The sequence below is a fragment of the Indicator indicator genome, chromosome 36 (assembly GCF_027791375.1).
Source record: "Indicator indicator isolate 239-I01 chromosome 36, UM_Iind_1.1, whole genome shotgun sequence".
Lineage (NCBI taxonomy): Eukaryota > Metazoa > Chordata > Aves > Piciformes > Indicatoridae > Indicator > Indicator indicator.
In genome coordinates this window covers 641,014-663,059 of record NC_072045.1, presented here as the reverse complement: position 1 = coordinate 663,059, position 22,046 = coordinate 641,014, and the positions used below count along the sequence as shown (strand labels likewise).

Genomic DNA, 22,046 nt, shown 5'->3' with positions numbered 1-22,046 from the left:
CCTGGTCAAGGTGGTGGCACAGGGAGCTGTGGGATCCAGGGAGCCTGGAAGCCCCAGCCTGGCACTGGCACTCCCCAGCTCCTGCCTGGCCCCTTGGCTTCAGAGTAGCTGAAATAGCATCACCTGTCCTGACCTGCCCACAGCCTGGGGTGGGGTGAGATGTCCCAGCTCAAGGGAGTAACTGAGTGGGTGTCCAGGAGGAGCCTGACTTCCATTCCTCTAAGCTGCACAGCTGGCTGCAGTCCCTGCCTGCAGGGCTGTCCCTCCTGCCCCCTCCCCCTCCAGCCTCTCCCTGCTCAGGCTGCAAAGCTCTCTCCTGCTGGTGAGGATGTGGCTGGAGGGCCCAGGTGAGACTGGCCACAGCCAGCTGAGATCTTCTGGCACCCTCAGGGCCCCAGCAGCCTCTGTGGGTTGCTCCACCTTGCCCAGCAATGTCCCACAGCCTGTCTGCATTTCCACCCATCTCATGCTGAGCTGACATCCTGCTCCCCAGAGCTGCCCTCAGCACCCAGCCCAGCACTTCAGGAGCCTTTCCCAGGTGCATCACATTGCTGCCCTCCACCTTTCCACTTCACTTGTGTGTTATCACTCAGTCCCTCAAGCCCTCCTGCAGCCTCACCCAGCAGGCTCCATCACCATCCTCAAGAGGACCTTTCCTTCCAGCCAGCTCTGCCACCTGCCTTTGCCCTCTCCCTGGGCACCTACAACACCACACAGCTGCCAGACACCCCCTGGGCCTCTCCTGCTAACCTGGGCTGGATTTCCTCACTCCATGGTGAGGAACCTCTCTGAATGCCTTTGCCCAGCTGAGCAGCCAGCAGGTCCTGTCCCCTGAAGCTGCTCCCTGACTCTGGCATAACTCCAGTGGGGAGACAAAGGATTGCCTCAAACATAGCCCATGAGGGAATCTTCCTTCTGGCCTTCTGTTCCCACAAATTCCATCAGGGAACAGCTTGCTCAGGAAGGTTTCTGTTCAGAGCTGGGTTTGGGCTGAGGGAGCTGGGGGTGTGCAGAATGGAGAGGATAAGGCTCCAGGGGCACCTCAGAGCTGCCTGCCAGGACCTGAAGGGATCCTGCAGGAAGGCTGCAGAGAGACTTCTCCTGAGGGTGTCTGAGCCAGGCCAAGGGGGAATGGTTTGGAGCTGAGACAGAGCAGGGTTAGAGTGGAGCTGAGGAAGAAGTTCTTCAGTGTGAGGGTGGTGAGACTCTGGCACAGGCTGCCCAGGGAGGTTGTGGCTGTCCCCTCCCTGGAGGTGTTCAAGGCCAGGCTGGATGAGGCCCTGAGCAGCTGAGTCTGGCTGAGAGGTGTCCTGCCCATGGCAGGGGTTGGAGGAGATGAGCTCTGAGGTCCTTTCCATCCTGAGGCACTCTGTGACTCCCTGGTGGCCCAAGTTGTGTCTGCTGTGAATCACACAAAGTAACTCAAGTGCCTAAAAGCTTTTTGCTGCCTGAGCTACCCAGGGAGAAAGGATCTTTGAGGTCCCCTCCAACCTGAGCCATTCCAGGACTCTGTGATTCTCTTTCTTTCACTTTACCAGTCTGAGCAGTCTGGATGTCAGCCAGGGTTGCAGTTCCTCACACTCCCCCTTGGAGCCTCTTTACATTTTGTTTCTGATAACAAGATGATTTTCAACAACAACAACCAAAAGGCACTGCACAGCTGGCAGCTTGGCTCCTGGGAGGAGCTTCCTCCCAACACCTGACTGAGTGCCCCCCAGGCCTGAAGGCTGGCTGTGAGTGACGTTTGCTGTGCTCACCCATCATCTGCTCACCCATCATCTGCTCACCCATCAGCCTGAGATGGACCCTCATAGGCTGTGGCTCAACCAGATGTCTGCTACTGGACCCTCTCTGAGCTGCCAAGCAAGGAAGTCAAGGAACTCACTGAGGCTTTTGGCTCCAGCCTGACCTTGTCAAGTCCTTGCCACGTGGCTCAGTTAGCTCTGGCTTCTTCAGGCTCCCAAGGTTTCAGAGCTTGCTCTTGTCCTTCAGGTTGTTCCTCAAGCTATGTCTGAGCTGCTGCTCTCACATTCATCTGCCAGAGTTACAGGTTCCTTCCACTTCCCTTGCCTGGACATGACCTCAGCTCTGTGAGCAATGCTTCTGCTCCCCAGGGCTGCCCTGGCCTGCAGGCACGAGGCTCCTGCACCTCTGCAAAGGAGAAGAGGCACAGCTGCCAAAGAGGAACCAGCCCAGGGAAGGGTCCCTTGGGCATGTGTGTGCATGGTGGGCATGGAAAACTGCAGTGGATGTCACCTGAGGGTCTGCAGGGTGAGGGAGCAACAGAGCCAGGCTGCTCTCCAAACAAGAACAGCACTTGGAGTCCACATCTGCTGAGACCCCACCTGCAGCTCTGCCTCCAACTCTGGGGTCCCCAGCACAAGAAGGACCTGGAGCTGCTGGAGAGGGGCCAGAGGAGGCCACAGAGATGAGCAGAGGCTGGAGAACCTCTGCTGTGGGGCCAGGCTGGGAGAGTTGGGGCTGTTCAGCCTGGAGAAGGGAAGGCTGCAGGGAGACCTCAGAGCAACCTTCCAGTACCTGAAGGGCTCCAGGAGAGCTGGGGAGGGACTTTGGACAAGGGCTGGGAGTGCCAAGGAGGAGGGACAATGGCTTTGAGCTGGGAGAGGGGAGACTGAGAGTGAAGACAAGGAAGAAATTGTTGAGAGTGAGGATGGGGAGAGACTGGCACAGGTTGCCCAGGGAGGCTGTGGCTGCCTCCTGCCTGGAGGTGTTCAAGACCAGGCTGGACGAGGCCTTGAGCAAGCTGGGCTGGGGGGAGGTGTCCCTGCCCATGGCTGGGGGTTGGATCTTTAAGGTCCCTTCCAAGCCAACCCATTCCATGAATCCATGACTGTCCTGGAGCCCACAGAGGTCAGTCACAACTTTGTGCTAGGAGGCCCTGAGGCCACCCTGGGGGCCATGCTCTGCCCATCCTCGACTCATCCAGTACACAGCAGCCTGGGAGCACCAAGAGATGTTCCTCCTGTGCCTCCTCTGGAGCTGCACACCTCATCCCCCACTGCTGCCTGCTGTGATGCCTTCTGTGTGCAGGTGGGGTGAAAGGGACCCAGGGCAAATCAGTTCAGCCCCTGCCCTGGTGTCCAGCTCCTGCTCTGGTGTCCAGCCCCTGCCCTGGTGTCCAGCTCCTGCTATGGTGTCCAGCCCCTGCCCTGGTGTCCAGCCCCTGCCCTGGTGTCCAGCCCCTGCCCTGGTGTCCAGCTCCTGCTCTGGTGTCCAGCCCCTGCCCTGGTGTCCAGCTCCTGCTCTGGTGTCCAGCCCCTGCCCTGGTGTCCAGCCCCTGCCCTGGTGTCCAGCTCCTGCTCTGGTGTCCAGCTCCTGCCCTGGTGTCCAGCTCCTGCCCTGGTGTCCAGCCCCTGCCCTGGTGTCCAGCTCCAGCTGCTCTGCTGCATCTCTCAGCAGACAAGGGACAATCCTACTCTGGCTTTTCCATATCTTCTCTGTGCTGATGGCTCCAGGCTGGAGGGGTGGAGGGAGCTGATGACCTAAATTCATCAACAGAGCCCTGAGAAACTTCCCAGCACTGGAGCAGATGGAAGAAGGTGGAGCAGTGTGGGGAGGAAGCTGGAAGAAAACAAAGGGTGACCTGCCCAGTGACTCAGCACTGCCATGCTCAGCTCCTCACCACGTCCAGGACATCTCCTCAATCTTTGATGCCTCCTTTCACAAGAACCAGATTTGCCTCCTGCTGAGCTTATCTCAGCCTTCAGGGGGACAGCAAAGCCCTGAGGACAAAAGTCAGCACAAACTGAAGGTAGGGCTGCAGTGGTTCCTCATTGCTGCAACCTGGGACTTGCCCCAGCAAGGGATGGATGATGAGAGCAGTGTGGGAGCTGGGGGCACCACTCTCCCCTTTCTGTGGTGTCACCAAGAGGTGGGGCTGCTGCTGGATCCATCCTGGCAGACCTCCCCCACGTCCTGCAGGAGCACAACAAACTTCAGCTCCTCTTCAAGGAACTTCTCCTGCAGTTCACAGGCTCACAGGATGTCAGGGGTTGGGAGGGACCTCTGGAGATCTTCCAGTCCAAGCTCCTGCCAGAGCAGGACCATAGCATCCAGTGGAGGTGTGGGAAACAAGCTCACTCCCAAACATGTGTTGAGGGACAGTCTGTTACAGAAGGTTCATGTCCAGCACTGGCTCCCTCCCTTCCCACATGTGCACCTTTCCTCCCCACACTGGGGGCTTGTAGAACAGAACTCTTCCCATGCAGCATCCTGATTGGTTCCAGGAACAAAGAACTTCTGCCCCACAACAGGAGTTCTGCCACTGCATGGCTGGTGGTGGTCTCTTCAGGGGTCAGGGAGTGCTTGCCCAGACACACTGAGCAGTCCCTGACCTGCTGTGAAATGTCCTCAGCTGCCCCCCTGGGGCAGGATCCTCACACTCTTCCTGCTTGCTCCCCTCTACCCTTAATGAGCTGGAGCAAAATTACCTCTCCTATGTTTATTTATCATTCAGCTCACACAGGAACACATCCAGATGGGGCTGGAAAGGCTCCAGAGAAGGAGACTCCACAACCTCTCTGGGCAGCCTGCTCCAGGGCTCCAGCACCCTCACAGTGAAGAAGTTCCTCCTCATGTTGAGGTGGAACCTCCTGTGCTGCAGTTCCCATCCACTGCCCCTTGTCCTACCCCAGGGTGCAGCTGAGCAGAGCCTGTCCCTGTCCCCTCCCTCAGAGCTGTCCCCAGCCCTCAGCCATTGACAGACATTGATCAGATCCCCTCTGTGTCTTCTCCTCTCCAGACTAAACAGCCCCAGGGCTCTCAGCCTCTCCTCAGGTTCCTCATCTTCCCTCTCAGAACCACAGGTGGTGGTTGTAGAATCACAGAATGGTGGTGGTGGTGGTTGGAAGGGACCTCTGGAGATCTTCAAGTCCAACCCCCCTGCTACACCAGGTTCACCTAGAGCAGGTTGCACAGCAGTGTGTTCAGGTGGGTTAGGAAAGGCTCCAGAGGGGACTACACAGCTCCTCTGGGCAGCCTGCTCCAGTGCCTGCCACTCAATGAAAAGGTTTCTCCTTCAGTTCAAGTCAAACCTTTGTGTTCTAGGTTGTGCTCCTTGGACCTCATCCTGTCACTGAGCACTGCTGAAAACAGCCCAGCCCCCTCCTCATGACCTTCACCCTTTAGATACTCATTTGCAGACCTCAAGGCCTGTGTTACCAGCAGGTTCTGGAGCTGGCACCACCTGCTCTGCCCTCAGAGCATCCTGCTGGAGCTGCTGGGAGCGTGGGGCTGTGCCCCTGAGTCGTGCAGGGACCTATCTGAGGGGGCTGCCATGGGCTGAGGGAGGCCTCACCCTGCTTTGGAGAGGGAACAGCTTTGGTGCCCTCGTGGGGCAGGATTCCCTCTGAGGGAGTGAGCACACCAGGGCCAGAGAACAGTGCTGAGAGCTCAGGGGCTCCTCCCTGCTGACATCCTGAGGAGTCCCTGGATGGTGGCAGAAGGGAATGAGAAACCTACCTGGAGTGGAGCTGCTGCTGCCTGCTGTGTGGTACCTGCATGAGACCTCCTCTGGCCCTGCAGTGGTGCCAGGCATGGGGCAGCTCCCACCACTTCTGGTTTTCTCCTGCAGAACCTCACAGCATAGAACACAAATCTTGGATTGGTTTGGGTGGGAAGGGACCTTCAAAACTCATCCAGCCCCAGCCCCTGCAGTCCCAAACCAGAGCAGGTTGCTCAGAGCCACAAAGAACCTGACCTGCAGTGGTGCCAGCCATGGGGCAGCTCCCATCTCTCTGGGCAGCCTGGGTCAGGCTCTCAGCACCCTCAGGGTCAAACATTTCTCCCTTCTCTCCACTCTCAATCTCCCTTTTGCAGTTCCAAACCATCTCCCCTTATCCTGTCCCAACAGGCCCTGCTCCAAAGTCTGTCCCCAGCTTTCTGCTCAGCCCTTGAAGCACTGCAAGGCCACCAGAAGGTCTCCCTGGAGCCTTCTCCTCTGCAGGCTGCCCAAGCCCAACTCTCTCAGCCTGGCTCCCAGCAGAGGGCTTCCAGCCCTGCCAGCATTGCTGTGGCCTCCTCTGGCCCTGCTCCACCAGGTCCCTGTTTGTGCTGTGCTGAGGGCTCCAGAGCTGCCCCAGCACTGCAGGGGGGGTCTGAGCAGAGCACAGCAGAGGGGCAGAATCCCCTCCTTGCCTGTCCCAGGTTACACACATCCTTGATGGGGGCTGAAAAGAACCCAGCCCCCAAGTGGAAAAAAAACTCCTGACCCAGGTGGGCAGAGAGAAAGATTTGGTTTTCCCCCTCCCAGGAGGAAGGGTCCCCTGGGTCAGAGGTTGCCTGTCCCACTCCCCCTTCCTGTCCCTTATTTAAAGGGGACCATTGCCCTCAGTCAGTCTCTTACAAGTCCCTGTCTGTGCCTTGCCTCCCTGCTGCACCTGCACTTCCTCAGGAACAGAATCCTCTTACATCAAGGGAGCTTTCATTGCACACAACAAAACAGCTCCAAGCTGCCCTGAAACAGATCTGGTTACATTTCATCTCTGGTTGCATTTCATCTCTGGTTGTCTTCCAGCTCTGGTTGTAATTAATCTCTGGCTGTATTTAATCTCTGGCTGTATTTAATCTCTGGTTGTATTTAATCTCTGGTTGTATTTAATCTCTGGCTGTATTTCATCTCTGGCTGTATTTCACCTCTGGCTGTATTTCACCTCTGGTTGTATTTCATCTCTGGTTGTATTTCACCTCTGGTTGTATTTCATCTCTGGTTGTATTTCACCTCTGGTTGTATTTCACCTCTGGTTGTATTTCATCTCTGGTTGTATTTCATCTCTGGTTGTATTTCACCTCTGGTTGTATTTCATCTCTGGTTGTATTTCACCTCTGGTTGTATTTCATCTCTGGCTGTATTTCACCTCTGGCTGTATTTCACCTCTGGTTGTATTTCATCTCTGGTTGTATTTCACCTCTGGCTGTATTTCATCTCTGGTTGTATTTCACCTCTGGTTGTATTTCATCTCTGGTTGTATTTCACCTCTGGTTGTATTTCACCTCTGGCTGTATTTCACCTCTGGTTGTATTTCATCTCTGGTTGTATTTCACCTCTGGTTGTATTTCATCTCTGGTTGTATTTCATCTCTGGTTGTATTTCACCTCTGGTTGTATTTCATCTCTGGTTGTATTTCATCTCTGGTTGTATTTCACCTCTGGTTGTATTTCATCTCTGGTTGTATTTCATCTCTGGTTGTATTTCACCTCTGGTTGTATTTCACCTCTGGTTGTATTTCATCTCTGGTTGTATTTCACCTCTGGTTGTATTTCATCTCTGGTTGTATTTCATCTCTGGTTGTATTTCACCTCTGGCTGTATTTCATCTCTGGCTGTATTTCACCTCTGGCTGTATTTAATCTCTGGCTGTATTTAATCTCTGGCTGTATTTCACCTCTGGCTGTATTTCACCTCTGGCTGTATTTAATCTCTGGCTGTATTTCACCTCTGGCTGTATTTCACCTCTGGCTGTATTTCACCTCTGGCTGTATTTAATCTCTGGCTGTATTTCACCTCTGGTTGTATTTAATCTCTGGCTGTATTTCACCTCTGGCTGTATTTCACCTCTGGCTGTATTTAATCTCTGGCTGTATTTCACCTCTGGCTGTATTTAATCTCTGGCTGTATTTCACCTCTGGTTGTATTTCACCTCTGGTTGTATTTAATCTCTGGCTGTATTTCACCTCTGGCTGTATTTCACCTCTGGCTGTATTTAATCTCTGGCTGTATTTCACCTCTGGCTGTATTTCATCTCTGGCTGTATTTCATCTCTGGCTGTATTTAATCTCTGGCTGTATTTCATCTCTGGCTGTATTTCACCTCTGGCTGTATTTCATCTCTGGCTGTATTCCAGCTCTGGTTGTATTTCAGCTCTGGTTCAGTGTCTCACTGCCCTGCTCTGCTCCAGCTGGTCAGTTCCTGGTGGTTTTTGTACCAACTCAATGGATTTTGTCCCTCAAGCCAGGTCTGTCCCTGCCCCAGCAGCCTGCCTGGGCAGTGAGCCCTCCCTGTGCTTTGTCTCAGGCTCCTGTGGCATCTCCTCCTGCCCAGCTCGCTGCAGGGGCTGGGGGTGAGCAGGCAGCCCTGGGTGAGCTTGGCTGGGGCTGGGGAGGCCATTTCCAAGCAGGGGAGTTTTTGGCCCTTGTCCCCCAGGCTGGCTGTGCTGCCTGTGCCCTCTGGCAGTGCCCATCCCTGTACCCAGAGTTCCTCATCCAGACTTTGCCTCACTGTTGTGTTCAGACACCCCCCAGGCCTTCCCTGACCCCTGCTCCCTCCCTGCCCTCCCTTCCCAGCCCACTGCTCCCAAAGAGACCCTGGATGGGGCTGGGATTGTCTGGAGGCTGAGCTCCTCAGCCCTGCTCTGCCTCCCTCCAAATCCCCCGGGAATGGCCATGGAGGGAGCTGCAGGCCAGGCTGGGACCCTCCTGCCCTGCCCTGCCTGCCCCTGGGGCAGTCCCAGCTCCAGGACAGGGAGAGGAGCAGCAGCAAGGCCCTGGGGCAGGCAGCCAGGGCCCGGGAGCTGCATCTCTGCCTGGGCCCTTCCCCAGGCTGTGAGCTCAGCCATGGCCCAGGCTCCGGGCAGGGCCCAGCACTGCCAGGGAACCAGCTGCCAGCCTGGGCAGAGCTCCAGCTCCAGCCCAGAGCAGCCTGACCTGGGGCACTGCAGTGAGTGAGGGGCAAGGGCATGGCAAAGGCAGGCCCAGGGCTGGGACCCTCAGTGCTGGGGAATGGCCCTGAGCCAGAGGCGGGCTCTGGGTGCCACAGGGTGGTGTGCCAGGGCTTGCTCTGCCAGGGCTGTGTCTGTCTGCCAGGGCTCTCTCTGTCTGTCAGGGATCTGTCTGTCAGGGCTCTGTCTGTCTCTCAGGTGTCTGTCTGTCTGTCAGGGCAGCTGCACCTGCCAGAGGAGGCCACAGCAATGCTGGCAGGGCTGGAAGCCCTCTGCTGGGAGCCAGGCTGAGAGAGTTGGGCTTGGGCAGCCTGCAGAGGAGAAGGCTCCAGGGAGACCTTCTGGTGGCCTTGCAGTGCTTCAAGGGCTGAGCAGAAAGCTGGGGACAGACTTTGGAGCAGGACCTGTTGGGACAGGACGAGGGAGGATGGTTTGGAACTGCAAGAGGGAGATTGAGAGTGGAGAGAAGGGAGAAATGTTTGACCCTGAGGGTGCTGAGAGCCTGTCCCAGGCTGCCCAGAGAGGTGGGAGCTGCCCCATGGCTGGCACCACTGCAGGTCAGGCTGTGTGGGGCTCTGAGCAACCTGCTCTGGTTTGGGACTGCAGGGGCTGGGGCTGGATGAGTTTTGAAGGTCCCTTCCCACCCAAACAATCCATGATTTGTGTTCTATGCTGTGAGGTTCTGCAGGAGAAAACCAGAAGGGCCAGAGCCCAGTGTGGCAAAAGACATCCAAAATGTTCCTCCAAGGAGGTTAACAGCAAATGGAGGGCAAAGGAGAATCCCCAACCCTTCATGGGGTGCAGAACAAAGTTGCTGCCCAAGGCTGAGCTGCTTCATGCCTTCTGTGCCTCAGTCTTTAGCAGTCAGGGCAGCTGCTCCCTGGGCACACAGCCCCACAAGCTGCACAGCAGGCATGGGGAGCAGCAGGGAGGCTCCAGAAGCCAGGAGGATAGGGTTAGGGACCTGCCACACCACTTACACACACCTAAGCCCATGGAGCCTGGTGGGATCCACCCCAGGGCACTGAGGGAGGTGCCAGAAGTGCTCAGCAAGCTTCTGTCCATCAGTTAGCAACAGTCCTGCCTCAGTGGCCAGGTGCCACTGACAGGAGGTTATCAGCTGTGGCAAGCAGCTAGAAGAAAGGCTGCTGGGTGCAGGGAGCTCCAGGCCTGCCAGGCTGACCTTGGTGAGGGCACAGCTTGAATCCTGGGGTCAGTTTTGAGCTCCTCTCCACAAGAAGGACATTGAGAGGCTGGAGCATGGCCAGAAAAGGGCACAAAGCTGGGGAAGGGTCTGGAGAAGAGGGCTGGGGAGGAGCAGCTGAGGGAGCTGGAGGGGTTTGGTGTAGAGAAGAGGAGGCTGAGGGAGACCTCATTGCTCTCTGCAGCTCCCTGAGAGGAGGCTGGAGCCAGATGAGAGTTGGTCTCTCCCATGCCTCAATGCCAACCTGCACATCACAATGGCATGGGGTGAGGTGCAACAGGGCAGCCTCTCTGTAACCTCCTGGGAGACCCCAGAGTGCTGGCAGACTGGCATCTGCCATCAGACAAAGGCATCTGACCATGGCACTGCCATCAGGACAGCTCCAGTCTGGCAAACTTGGGGTGCCCCAAGCACCCAAAATGCTTCAGACTCTTGGGGGACAACAAACCTTCAGCCTCCAAGGTAAGGAAGGAGCCTGAGCCCTGCAGCCTGGGCATGCTCTCAAGGACAAGAGCAGAGGTGACCCCCAGCCATGGCTCCTCTCTCTTTCAGCTGCAGCCAACCTGTGCCCACTGCCTGGGCAGGAGCAGCCCTTCCCTGCAGCCTGGGTACTCCTGGCAGGGCTGGCACCACAGGGCCCCCAGGCCCCACCAGCAGGTATGGCCTCCCTCTCCCTGTCTGCTCTGCCTCCTGTCCACCTTGGGCACCTTCACCACCCCTGAGCCCCTGGCACTGCCTTCATCCCCAGCTCCCCTCAACACCCCCAGCCCTGCCACTTTCCCCACGGGGGGCAGCAAGCCCAGGCCAGCTTCCCTGCCCTCACCTGGTTGCTGTGTGCCCAGGAACCCAATGCCCACAGAGTTTCCCACACCCCTGGGGCCGTCTCTCCAGCTTCACCCCCTAACAGTGTGGCTCCTCCCTGCTGCCCAGCCCCATCCCCTGGCACAGCAGCTCACCCTCTGGGGCTGTTGGCCATCGGGGCCAGCTGGGTGCCCCTGGAGGTGCCCTAACCCACCACGGCTCCATCTCCCCCACACAGCTCTGCAGAGGGCTCCATGTGGCTCTCTCCCTGACGCCTGTGTCCTCAGCCTGCAGTGGGCACTCCCCCTCCTGCCTGCACCAGGCACTGCCAAGCTTGGCCATGGTGCTGCTTCAGTGCCAAGTGATGCCCTGGGGGTCCCTGGGATCCATAGGACTCCCCTGGTCTGGGCATCCCCAGGGACACCCCAAAGCCAACTGGGACACCCCAAAGCCAACTGGGACACGCCAAGGTCAACTGGGACAGCTGGAGCCCCCCAAAGAACTGAGTGGAGCAGTGCCCCAAGCACCCCAGTGCTGCCCATGTCCGTGCCTGGCTACCAGCCCCTGGAGGGGCAGTGGGCAGCAGGCAGCCTCACTGGAGTGGGCACCTCGGCAGGGACACCCCCGTGGGCAGTGATGTTCCCCCCAGCTCTGCTGCTTGCCCCCAGGAGCCAGACTCTGAGGGATCTGCAGAGGAGGTGCTGGAGCTGCAGGAGCAGCTGCTGGAGAGCAGCTCAGCAGAAGTGGTTTCGGGGGGGATGTGGGGGACAGGGCAGCGACCCCATCCCTGGGGACAGTGGTGACAGCAGCACAGCCAGCGCCCAGTGTGCCTTGGAGTCGCTGCTGAGCCCTGAGTGCAGCATCCCTGAGGCCACCGACAGCATCTGCAGCTGGGAGCAGTCCAGCAGGGGAGGGCTGGAGCCCTTGGAGCTCTGGAGGGATGTGGGGCTGGAGCTGCCACCGGCCCTGGGGGAGAAGCAGTGAGGGCAGAGCTCCCCAGCAAGCACAGGGCTGTGGGGAGCAGCATGGAGCTGGGAGAGCATTAGAGAGCTAGGAAAGAATTGGATAAATAGGAAAGAATTGGGTAAATAAGATGGAATTAGATAGAGATGGGGGGATTGGGGTGGGGGATGTTTGTGGGGGGTGGGTGGGTCAGGGGCCTTAGCCAGAGGCAGCTCCAGCTTGGAGTGGAGGAAGCATCTGGAAGTTTCTGACATGAGCTTTGCCATAGCCCTGCCTGCTCCCAGAGCCCAAGGGGGTTGGAGTCATCCTGAGGGCAGCGTCAAAGGTCCCCAATGGTCCCCATGAGGCTGCAGCCCCTAAGGTGCTGTCTCCATGCCCCTGCCCAGCCAGTTACAGACTCCCCTGGCCAGCTACACCTGTGGGCACCTGGCAATGGGCACAACACAGCTCTTGTGCCCTGCTGCCTGGCAGCCCTTGGCTCCTGCTCCCAGCCCAGCCCTTGTCCTCCTCTCCCAGGGCCTCAACCCACACCCAGCCCTCCTCACCTCACCTCCCCACTTCCCTCTTTACATCCCAGGGGCCAGGGAGTCTCAAGGAAGAGGAGCCTGGCACTGCTGGAGGTGGGCACCCCCCAGCTGCCTGGGCAGGCTGCAGCAGGCACCCTGGGCATGGCTTGGGGTGGGAACCCTCCCCTGGGGAACTTGGAGGGCTGAGAGCTCTCAGTGCCCTGGGCTGGTGCCACAGGGATGCCTGCTGGCAGCAGCTGAGTCCTGCCCACAGCCTGAGCTGGTGCCACTTCTGCCCCTTTGCAGGCTGGCACTTCAGGCTCTCAGGCCTCCCTGCAGTGCAGCAGAGAGCCCAAAAGCCACAGCACAGGGTGAGGAGCTTCTGGGTGCCAGGGCAGGCATGGGGCAAATAATTGGACAAATGGGGCAAATAATTGGACAAATAGGATTGGATTAGATGGAGATGGGGGATTGGGATGGGGGATTGGGGTGGGGGGAGGTTTGTGGGGAGTTTCAGGGCAGCTTGGAGCTGTTTTGTTGTGTGCAATGAAACCTGTTCCTGCAGCACTGCTCTGTGTCAGTGTGGAGGGGAGGCAGCGTGGGGGGCACCAGCAAAGGGCTCCCCTGAGGTGCCAGGGCCCTGGGGTCTCACTGCTGCCTTCTGTGGGCACAGAAGTCCTGGGTTTGGGGAGCACACTGAGAGCAGCTGAGATAGCCTCAAGGGGCCAGCAGCAGGGCCATGGAATGCCAGCAGCAGGGATGTTGGCAGGGGCAGCAGCAGGGCTCTTGCCCAAGCTCCTGCTCACAGCACTCAGCTGCAGGCCCAGGCCAGGCTGCCAGGGCTGTGGTGAGTGGTGAGCGGTGAGCATGGATCCCCCAAGGGCAAAGCCTGCTGGGTGCCCTGGCAGCCTTGTGGGGGTGTGAGGGGCTGGGAGCTGAGGGCAGAGCAGGGGCTGGTGCCTGCCTGGGCTGCAGCAGGCTTTGGGCACTGTGTGCCATGGCATCCTGAGAGGCCAGCTCAGGAGCTGTGGGTGGCATGGGTGGGCAGGGAGGTGGCTGGGAAGTGTCTGAGGGACAGAGCTCAGAGGGTTGTGATCAGCAGTGCAGGGTCCAGCTGCAGGCCTGGAGCTTGTGGTGTTCCTCAGGACTCAGTGCTGGGTCCAGCCTTGTGCAGCATCTTAATCACTGACCTGGATGAAGGGCTGGAGTGGACCCTCTATAGTGGTGGCATTCAGCCAGGCCTGGAGAGGCAGAGGAGAACCTCACAGAGCTCTACAAGAGGAAGTGTTGAGTCCTGCAGCTGGGGAGGAACAACCTCCTGCAGCAGTACAGGTGAGGGGGGACCTGCTGGGCAGCAGCTCTGCACAGAAGCACCTGGGAGTGCTGGGGGGCAAGAAGTTCACCAGGAGCCAGCAGGAAGCTCTCATGGCCAGGGTCAGTGTTCTCCTGGGGTGCATTCAGGAGAGTGTGGCCAGCAGGCTGAGGTTCTCCTCCCCCTCCACTCTGCTCTAATGAGCATGATCCCTGCCCTGCTCCTGCTGCCCACACCACTGCTGCTCCAGGCCAGGCTGCTGCTGCCCTTCTTGCCCCCCTGGGCACTGCTGGCTCCTCTCCAGCTGCTGTCACCCAGCACCCCCAGGGCCTTTTCCTCCAGGCAGTTTCCAGCCACTCTGCTCCAAGCCTGAAGTCTTCCTGGGGTCGTTGTGACCCCAGTGCAGGACCCAGCCCTTGGCCTTGTTGAACCTGAGTTGGCCAAGCTGCCTAATTGCTCTCAAGATGTTCTGCTGGCTGCTCTGTAGCTCCCTGGTCTTCTCCACATGCATCCACCTTGACCCCTGTTGGTGTCTCCCACACCACACAGCCACCAGGTCACCTCCTACCACTGAAAGCAGCAGCTCAGAGCAGAGTTAAACCTCCCCCAGGCCAGGGAGAAAGAAGGTTTCCATTGAGCAGGACAGAAGGATCCACAACCACCCCTCCTGCACACAGCAGCTACAGAGGAGGGGCAGGAGCCTCAAGGAGCAGGCCAGGGAGCAGGCCCCAGGTGCCTCCAGCTTCAAGCTGTCCCCAGCACACAGCCTGCCAGGGGGTGCAGGACAGAGCTCTCCTCCCATGGCACTGCCTGGGATCACTCACACTGGCACCACCTCTTCCCCTCTGGAATTCCCCAGTGCCCCTGGACTGGAGCCCAAGAGGAGCACAGCCAAGCCCAGACCAAAGCTCTCTCAGTCACAGCTCAGGAAACCCTGCTGGGTGGCTGAAACCCCTCTTGTGCTGAGCTGTCCCTTTCCTGCCCAGCACCAGCACCAGCACCAGCACCAGCACCAGCACCAGCACCAGCACCAGCACCACCTCCTCCAAGGCACTGCCTTGGTCCCTGTCCCCACCCAGCCAGCACTGGGCACACACAGGGAAATGTCCACATGGCCTGGGCAGTCCCAGTCCTCACTGGTGGCAGTCAAGCTGATCATGCTTGGGTGTCACAGCTTCATGGTTGGAGACACCAGGTTGGAGACATCCAGGTCCTGCTGAGGGAACTCTGAAGGGATTACAGGACCCAGAGTGTGGGACTGCAGCGGAGCCAAGAGCTGGGACAGCTGACCAGAGGGCACCAGAGCTGCATCATGACTCCAGGGATGGCTGCTTTCACCTGCCTGCTCCTGAGGCCCCAGAGCCAGCAGGCCATGCTGGAGCATCATCCCATGGGGCTCAGCAGAAATCCTCCCAGGACAGGGCCGAAGCCTTCTTGCCACGAGCTGACTGCAAACATTTCCTGTGCCAGTCACACTGGGTGGGAACAGGAGCACATCACCAGTGGTGTCCCCTAGGCTGTCTAGTTCCTTGTCACCTCCCTTCTTCTCACCTGGTTCCTTCTGAGAGAGGTTCAAAGGATCACCTGAGAGCTGGCTCAGAGGTGGCTTTTCCACAGGGCTCACAGCAGCATTTCCTTGGAGAAGAAAATGTTTTCTTCTCTGTCTTTCCAAAGCTTTCCTTCCATGCCCAGTTTGCATTCTCTGGGGGGTTGGGGGCACTCTGTCTTGTCAAAGAGGTGTCCCCTCCTGAAGAGTCAGGGTCTCACACTTCTTTGGGAGCCACAACCAGGAGTGGCAACAGGCCAGGGCCTCCAGAGGTTGATCAAGGCTAAAGAGATTCCAGCACACAGCAGGAGGTGGTTGAGACTTGAGAGTGCCAGAGTTTATCCACAGGTTTGCTCTAGGCATTGTTCAGGGCTAAGACATTTAACAGCTATGGCAGAGCCCAGGGCAGGCCACTCCACCTGGATCCCTTTTGAGCTGCTTCAAGGCTACGACCTACAGTTAAGCTTTTATTGGAGACAGACCCAAACCTTCCTCCACACATCACTGACCACCAAGGCTCTGCTGCTGGGAGGCAGGGGCTCAGCTGAGCTACTGCAGCTGCACTCCAATTAGCTACACAAGGAGCAGAACTGTTTCTAGGGAGGGTGGAGGGGCTCCAGCAGCTGGTGGGCAGCAGCTACCGCTCCTTGAGGTGGCCATTGGTGAGCTGGGTCCTGCTGCTCAGCACCCCAGACCCATTCCTCTGCGTGGGGCTGCTGCTCGTGGTGCTGCTGAAATGGCTGATCCCATTCTGCTCCTTCTCTCTCAGCTTCTCCCTTTCTTCATCCTTGTCACTTTCTTCTGTGTCACTTCTCATGTCCTTTTCCATCTACAGAAACAGAAAGAAGAAGCAAGACAAACAGTTTGCCAGTGGCCTCCTGGCTTGGATCAGAAGCAGGGTGGGCAGCAGGGACAGGGAGGGGATCATCCCCCTGTGCTCAGCACTGGGGAGGCCACACCTGGGGTGCTGTGTTCAGCTCTGGGCCCTCACTGCAGGAAGGGCACTGAGGGGCTGGAGCCTGTCCAGAGAAGAGCAATGAGGCTGCAGAAGGGTCTGGAGCCCCTGGGCTGAGAGGAGGGGCTGAGGGAGCTGGGGGTGTGCAGGTTGGAGAAGAGGAGGCTGAGGGGAGACCTCATTGCTCTCTACAGCTCCCTGCAGGGAGGTTGGAGCCAGCTGGGGTTGGGATCTTCTTCCTAGGAACAAGTGGCAGGACAAGAGGAAGCAGCCTCAAATGGTGCCAGGGGAGGTTCAGGTTGGACATGAGGAACAATTTCTTCCCCTTGGGGGTTGGCAAGGCCTGGCTCAGGCTGCCCAGGGCAGGGCAGGAGGGGTTTAAAAGCTGTGTGGATGTGGTGCTGAGGGCCATGGGTTAACAGAGCTAGTGGTGCTGGGTTAAGGGTTGGACTCAGTGACCTCAAAGGTCTTTTCCAGGCACAATGACTTGATGATCCTAGGATAAGGACAAAGAGCCCCCAGATGCTGTGCTCCTCCTTTACAGCCACAGGGTGAGGCTCAGGCCTCACACCCAGCAAGAGTCAGGAGTCACAACCCCAGCCAGGACTTACACCAAGGAGACTCAGGAGTCACAACCCCAGCCAGGACTTACACCAAGGAGACTCAGGAGTCACAACCCCAGCCAGGACTTACACCAAGGAGACTCAGGAGTCACAACCCCAGCCAGGACTTACACCAAGGAGACTCAGGAGTCACAACCCCAGCCAGGACTTACACCAAGGAGACTCAGGAGTCACAACCCCAGCCAGGACTTACACCAAGGAGAGTCAGGAGTCACAACCCCAGCCAGGCTTACACCAAGGAGAGTCAGGAGTCACAACCCCAGCCAGGACTTACACCAAGGAGACTCAGGAGTCACAACCCCAGCCAGGACTTACACCAAGGAGAGTCAGGAGTCACAACCCCAGCCAGGACTTACACCAAGGAGAGTCAGGAGTCACAACCCCAGCCAGGACTTACACCAAGGAGAGTCAGGAGTCACAACCCCAGCCAGGACTTACACCAAGGAGACTCAGGAGTCACAACCCCAGCCAGGACTTACACCAAGGAGACTCAGGAGTCACAACCCCAGCCAGGACTTACACCAAGGAGACTCAGGAGTCACAACCCCAGCCAGGACTTACACCAAGGAGAGTCAGGAGTCACAACCCCAGCCAGGACTTACACCAAGGAGAGTCAGGAGTCACAACCCCAGCCAGGACTTACACCAAGGAGAGTCAGGAGTCACAACCCCAGCCAGGAGTTACACCAAGGAGACTCAGGAGTCACAACCCCAGCCAGGACTTACACCAAGGAGACTCAGGAGTCACAACCCCAGCCAGGACTTACACCAAGGAGACTCAGGAGTCACAACCCCAGCCAGGACTTACACCAAGGAGACTCAGGAGTCACAACCCCAGCCAGGACTTACACCAAGGAGACTCAGGAGTCACAACCCCAGCCAGGACTTACACCAAGGAGACTCAGGAGTCACAACCCCAGCCAGGACTTACACCAAGGAGACTCAGGAGTCACAACCCCAGCCAGGACTTACACCAAGGAGAGTCAGGAGTCACAACCCCAGCCAGGACTTACACCAAGGAGACTCAGGAGTCACAACCCCAGCCAGGACTTACACCAAGGAGAGTCAGGAGTCACAACCCCAGCCAGGACTTACACCAAGGAGAGTCAGGAGTCACAACCCCAGCCAGGACTTACACCAAGGAGAGTCAGGAGTCACAACCCCAGCCAGGAGTTACACCAAGGAGAGTCAGGAGTCACAACCCCAGCCAGGGGTTACACCAAGGAGACTCAGGAGTCACAACCCCAGCCAGGGGTTACACCAAGGAGACTCAGGAGTCACAACCCCAGCCAGGAGTTACACCAAGGAGAGTCAGGAGTCACAACCCCAGCCAGGACTTACACCAAGGAGAGTCAGGAGTCACACCCCAGCCAGGTTACACAAGGAGACTCAGGAGTCACAACCCCAGCCAGGACTTACACCAAGGAGACTCAGGAGTCACAACCCCAGCCAGGACTTACACCAAGGAGACTCAGGAGTCACAACCCCAGCCAGGACTTACACCAAGGAGACTCAGGAGTCACAACCCCAGCCAGGGTTACACAAGGAGACTCAGGAGTCACAACCCCAGCCAGGACTTACACCAAGGAGAGTCAGGAGTCACAACCCCAGCCAGGACTTACACCAAGGAGAGTCAGGAGTCACAACCCCAGCCAGGAGTTACACCAAGGAGAGTCAGGAGTTACTAGCAGGTGTCTCAGGCTGCCTGCCTCAGGAAGCACTCAGGGGCTGTGCTGATTGCTAATTACTGAGGGTTGGAGCACACCATGCAGAGGGTGGTGCAGCTCATGCTGTAGTCAGGAAAGCTGTGGAGATCAGGAAGGCCCAGGAGGCAATGGGAAGTCCTGGCTGGAGCAGGAGCATCCTGGCTCTCAGCTGAGCATGTCCTGTGTGCCTGCTGACACTGCCTTGGCTCCTGCAGCTTGTGATGGACACACAGCTGGCCTGGGCCATTTTTCTTTCCTGCTCACTGCCATACAGGAAGCTCTCAAAGACTTCTGCATCAAATGTGGCACCTAGGATCAGGTGATAGGAGGAGGGGAACTGGCCTGAAACTGTGCCAGGGGAGGGTTAGGTTGGAGAGGAGGAAAAATTTCTTTGCTGCCAGAGTGGTCAGGGCTTGGCACAGGCTGCCCAGGGAGGTGGTGGAGTGCCCATCCCTGGAGGTGTTCCAGACCCTTCTGGCCATGGCACTTGAGGCCAGGGTTTGGTGCCCATGGTGCAGCTGGGTTGGGGTTGGACTGGGTGGTCCTGGAGGCCTATTCTGACCCAAACAATCCTCTGGTTCAATTTCTAGATGAAACAGGACAGAGTTTGGATATGCTTCAGTATTCTTCTCCCTGATGGCTGCTGTCTTTCCAGTGCTGCTGCTTATTGCCTCACCCCCTCACACTGCACCAACTGCAGCACAGCAGGGGCAGGAAAACACCAAAAGGACATCTCCAGTTGTGTCTTCACTGCCTGCCTGCTGGAGATGCTCTTTCCTAATTTGCAAGTGATTTGATCTGTGCTCCCTCAGGGGATGGCAGACAAAGAAATCTGGGACAATACAGCTGGAGAGGAGCCTTCAACAGCTGTGCTCAGCTCCTGCAAGGCAAAATTGCTCCCCTGGGTGGTAATGAAAACAACTCAGCCTGGGCTGGGAGCTCAACTCCCATAAGGCACTGACTTGGCTACTTCTGGACTGTGTCCCTGGTTCCTGGCCACCTGATGCCATCAGGTCACACCTTTGATCTGGGGCAGGATTTCATGCTGGGCAGCAGTCTGGAGAAGAGAAGGCTTCAAGGAGACCTTCTTGTGGCCTTCCAGTATCTGAAGGGGGCTGCAAGAAAGCTGGGGAGGGACTTTTGAGGGTGTCAGGGAGTGACAGGACTGGGGGGAATGGAGCAAAACTAGAAGTGGGGAGATTCAGATTGGATGTGAGGAAGAAATTCTTCCCCAGGAGGGTGGTGAGAGCCTGGCACAGGTTGCCCAGGGAGGTGGTGGAAGCCTCATCCATGGAGGTTTTTAAGGCCAGGCTGGAGGTGGCTCTGAACAACCTGCTCTGGTGTGAGGTGTCCCTGCCCATGGCAGGGGGTTGGAACTGGCTGAGCCTTGAGGTCCCTTCCAACCCTGACAATTCTATTCTGTGGTCTCACAGCTCTGCTCAGGGCCTGGGATTCATTCTCTGACACTGCCAGGGTTGATCTGTGTCTGACAGAGATGGGCAGCACTACCTAGGGGCAGTCTGGACTGGGTCATGCTTTGGGCACACCATTAACCCTGTGGCTGCAGAAAGTGCAGACAGGTAGCTCAGAGAGAAATGTTTGCTCTGCAGCACTGTAAGACAATCCATAGAGAACAGGGGGCAGGGAGCTGGAGGGTGGAGCAGTGGAACCCTCAGTCAGCTGGCTGAAGGCAGAGAGCAGGGAGGAGTTCTTGATGTGCCACAGCATTGTGCTGCCACCCAGTGGGACCCGGGCAGGCTGGAGAAGGGAGCTGGCAGGAAGCTTCTGAGGCTCAGCAAGGGGACAAGTGAAGTTCTGCACCTGGGAGGAACCACCTCAGGCACCAGGACATGCTGGGGGCTGCTCAGCTCTTCTGACAAAACTCTAGAGGTCCAACGTGAACATGAGCCAACAAAGTGCCCTTGCCCTTCCTGACCTGCACTGAGTGTCACCAGCTGATGGAGGGAGGTGATCAGCACTCAGCTCAGAACTGGTGAGGCCACACCTGTAGGGCTGGGTCCAGCTCTGGGTTCCTCAGTTCAAGAGGGACAGAGAACTACCAGAGAGAGTCCCATGGAGATCACAAAGCTGCTGAGGGGCCTGGAGCAGCTCTGTGAGGAGCAAAGGCTGAGAGCCCTGGGGCTGAGAGCCTGGAGGAGAGCAGCCCCAGAGGGGAGCTGAGCAATGCTCAGCAAGAGCTAAAGGAGCTGTGGGGGGCAAGAGGCTGGGGCCAGACTCTGCTCAGTGGTGCCCAGGGACTGGCCAAGGGGCAAAGGGCACAAACTGGACCCCAGGAGGTTCCACCTGAACAGGAGGAGAAAGTTATTTGTTGTGAGGGTGCTGGAGGCCTGGAGCAGGCTGCCCAGAGAGGTTGTGGAGTCTCCTTGTGTGGAGAGCTTCCAACCCCCCCTGGGCATTGTGGTGCTGGGCAAGCTGCTGTGGGTGCCCTGCTGGAGCAGAGGGGCTTGGAGTGGGTGAGCTCCAGAGGTCCCTTCCAAGCCCCCCATGCTGGGATGCTGTGTTAGGGACACACAAGCATAATTTCACCAGGACAGGAAGGAATCCATCCCAGATGACTCTCTCTGCTTCCAAGCAGTCTGTGTGGACCCTCCCTCCCAGTGTGCTGCAGAGGAGACTACAAACTGGTCCAGTGGTGCAGAGGGACAAAGTGATCCCTACCGTGCCCTGCAGGATGAACTTGTAGACCATGTGAAGGATCAGGCAGGACCAGAAGACATGGAGCAGCTGCAGGATGACCAGGAGAGCATTCACAAAGTAGTATCCAAAGAAGGGTTGGAAGATCTCCATGGAGTAATAGTAGGTGTTGTACAGCACTCTGCAAGAGAGGGGATTGCAGGGAGGGAGGGTGTGCTGGGAGCAGGGCCAGTGGTAAGTCCCAGAGAGCTCTGGTCAGAGAAGAACCCCAGAATGGCTCAGGTTGGGAAAGACCTCAGAGCTCATCTCCTCCAACCCCCTGCCATGGGCAGGGACACCTCCCACCAGCTCAGGTGTCCCAAGGCCTCATCCAGCCTGGCCTTGAACACCCCCAGGAGGAGGCATCTATAGCTCCCTGGGTAGCCTGTGCCAGAGTCTCACCAGCCTCATACTGAAGAACTTCTCCCTCAGCTCCTCTCTAACCCTGCTCTGCCTCAGCTCCAAACCATTCCCCCTTGGCCTGGCTCTAGACACCCTCAGGAGAAGTCTCTCTGCAGCTTTCCTAGAGGAGTACTGGAAGGCAGCTCTGAGATCCCCCCAGAGTATGGCTAAGAGTTAGGACCTTTCATGAAGTCTGGAAGGGAAGTTTCAGGTGAGTCACCTTACAGACACCACCTGAACCAACTCTTTGTTCCCCACCAGAAACAAGCAGGGCAGAGCCACAGACCAAGGACTCCTCCTCTGCAGTACTTTACCCCTGAACCCCAACCAGACCACCCCAGTCTGCCCCCAGCAAGGTGCAAGAGCCTTGTGTCTGCAAAGGGCAGGGACCTAGGCTCTGAGGGACTGAGAGCAAAGGCTGCAGGGGAAGTTCAGTGCCCAGCTGAAGGACTCAGTCCCTCAGGAGCAGCTCTTCCATCCCCTTGCCCTTGCCCACAGCAGACTCACGTGTAGGGGTAGACCAGCAGGCGGCTGAAGAGGAAGACAGCTGAGAAGATCATGAAGAGGCTGTTACAGGTTTTCTTCCACTTCATGTAATTGAAGATCTTGGTTGGCTGCAAGGAGAAAGAACAATAAAACAGCAGCCCAAGGCACTGCACCT

General features: G+C 57.6%; 1 protein-coding gene across 1 annotated transcript in view; it reads right to left on the bottom strand.

Annotated features, from left to right (window-relative positions):
* Positions 1-15,643: 15,643 nt before the first annotated feature.
* The window catches only part of LOC128978327 (ceramide synthase 4-like), a 32,168-nt gene continuing 25,765 nt past the window's right edge, over positions 15,644-22,046 (bottom strand). The window contains exons 8-10 of the mRNA XM_054396200.1: positions 21,893-21,999; positions 20,969-21,125; positions 15,644-15,835 (exon numbers count right to left, since the gene is read on the bottom strand). Of these exons, the coding sequence (XP_054252175.1) occupies positions 15,644-15,835; positions 20,969-21,125; positions 21,893-21,999 (456 nt within the window). The remainder of the gene's footprint in view (positions 15,836-20,968; positions 21,126-21,892; positions 22,000-22,046) is intronic.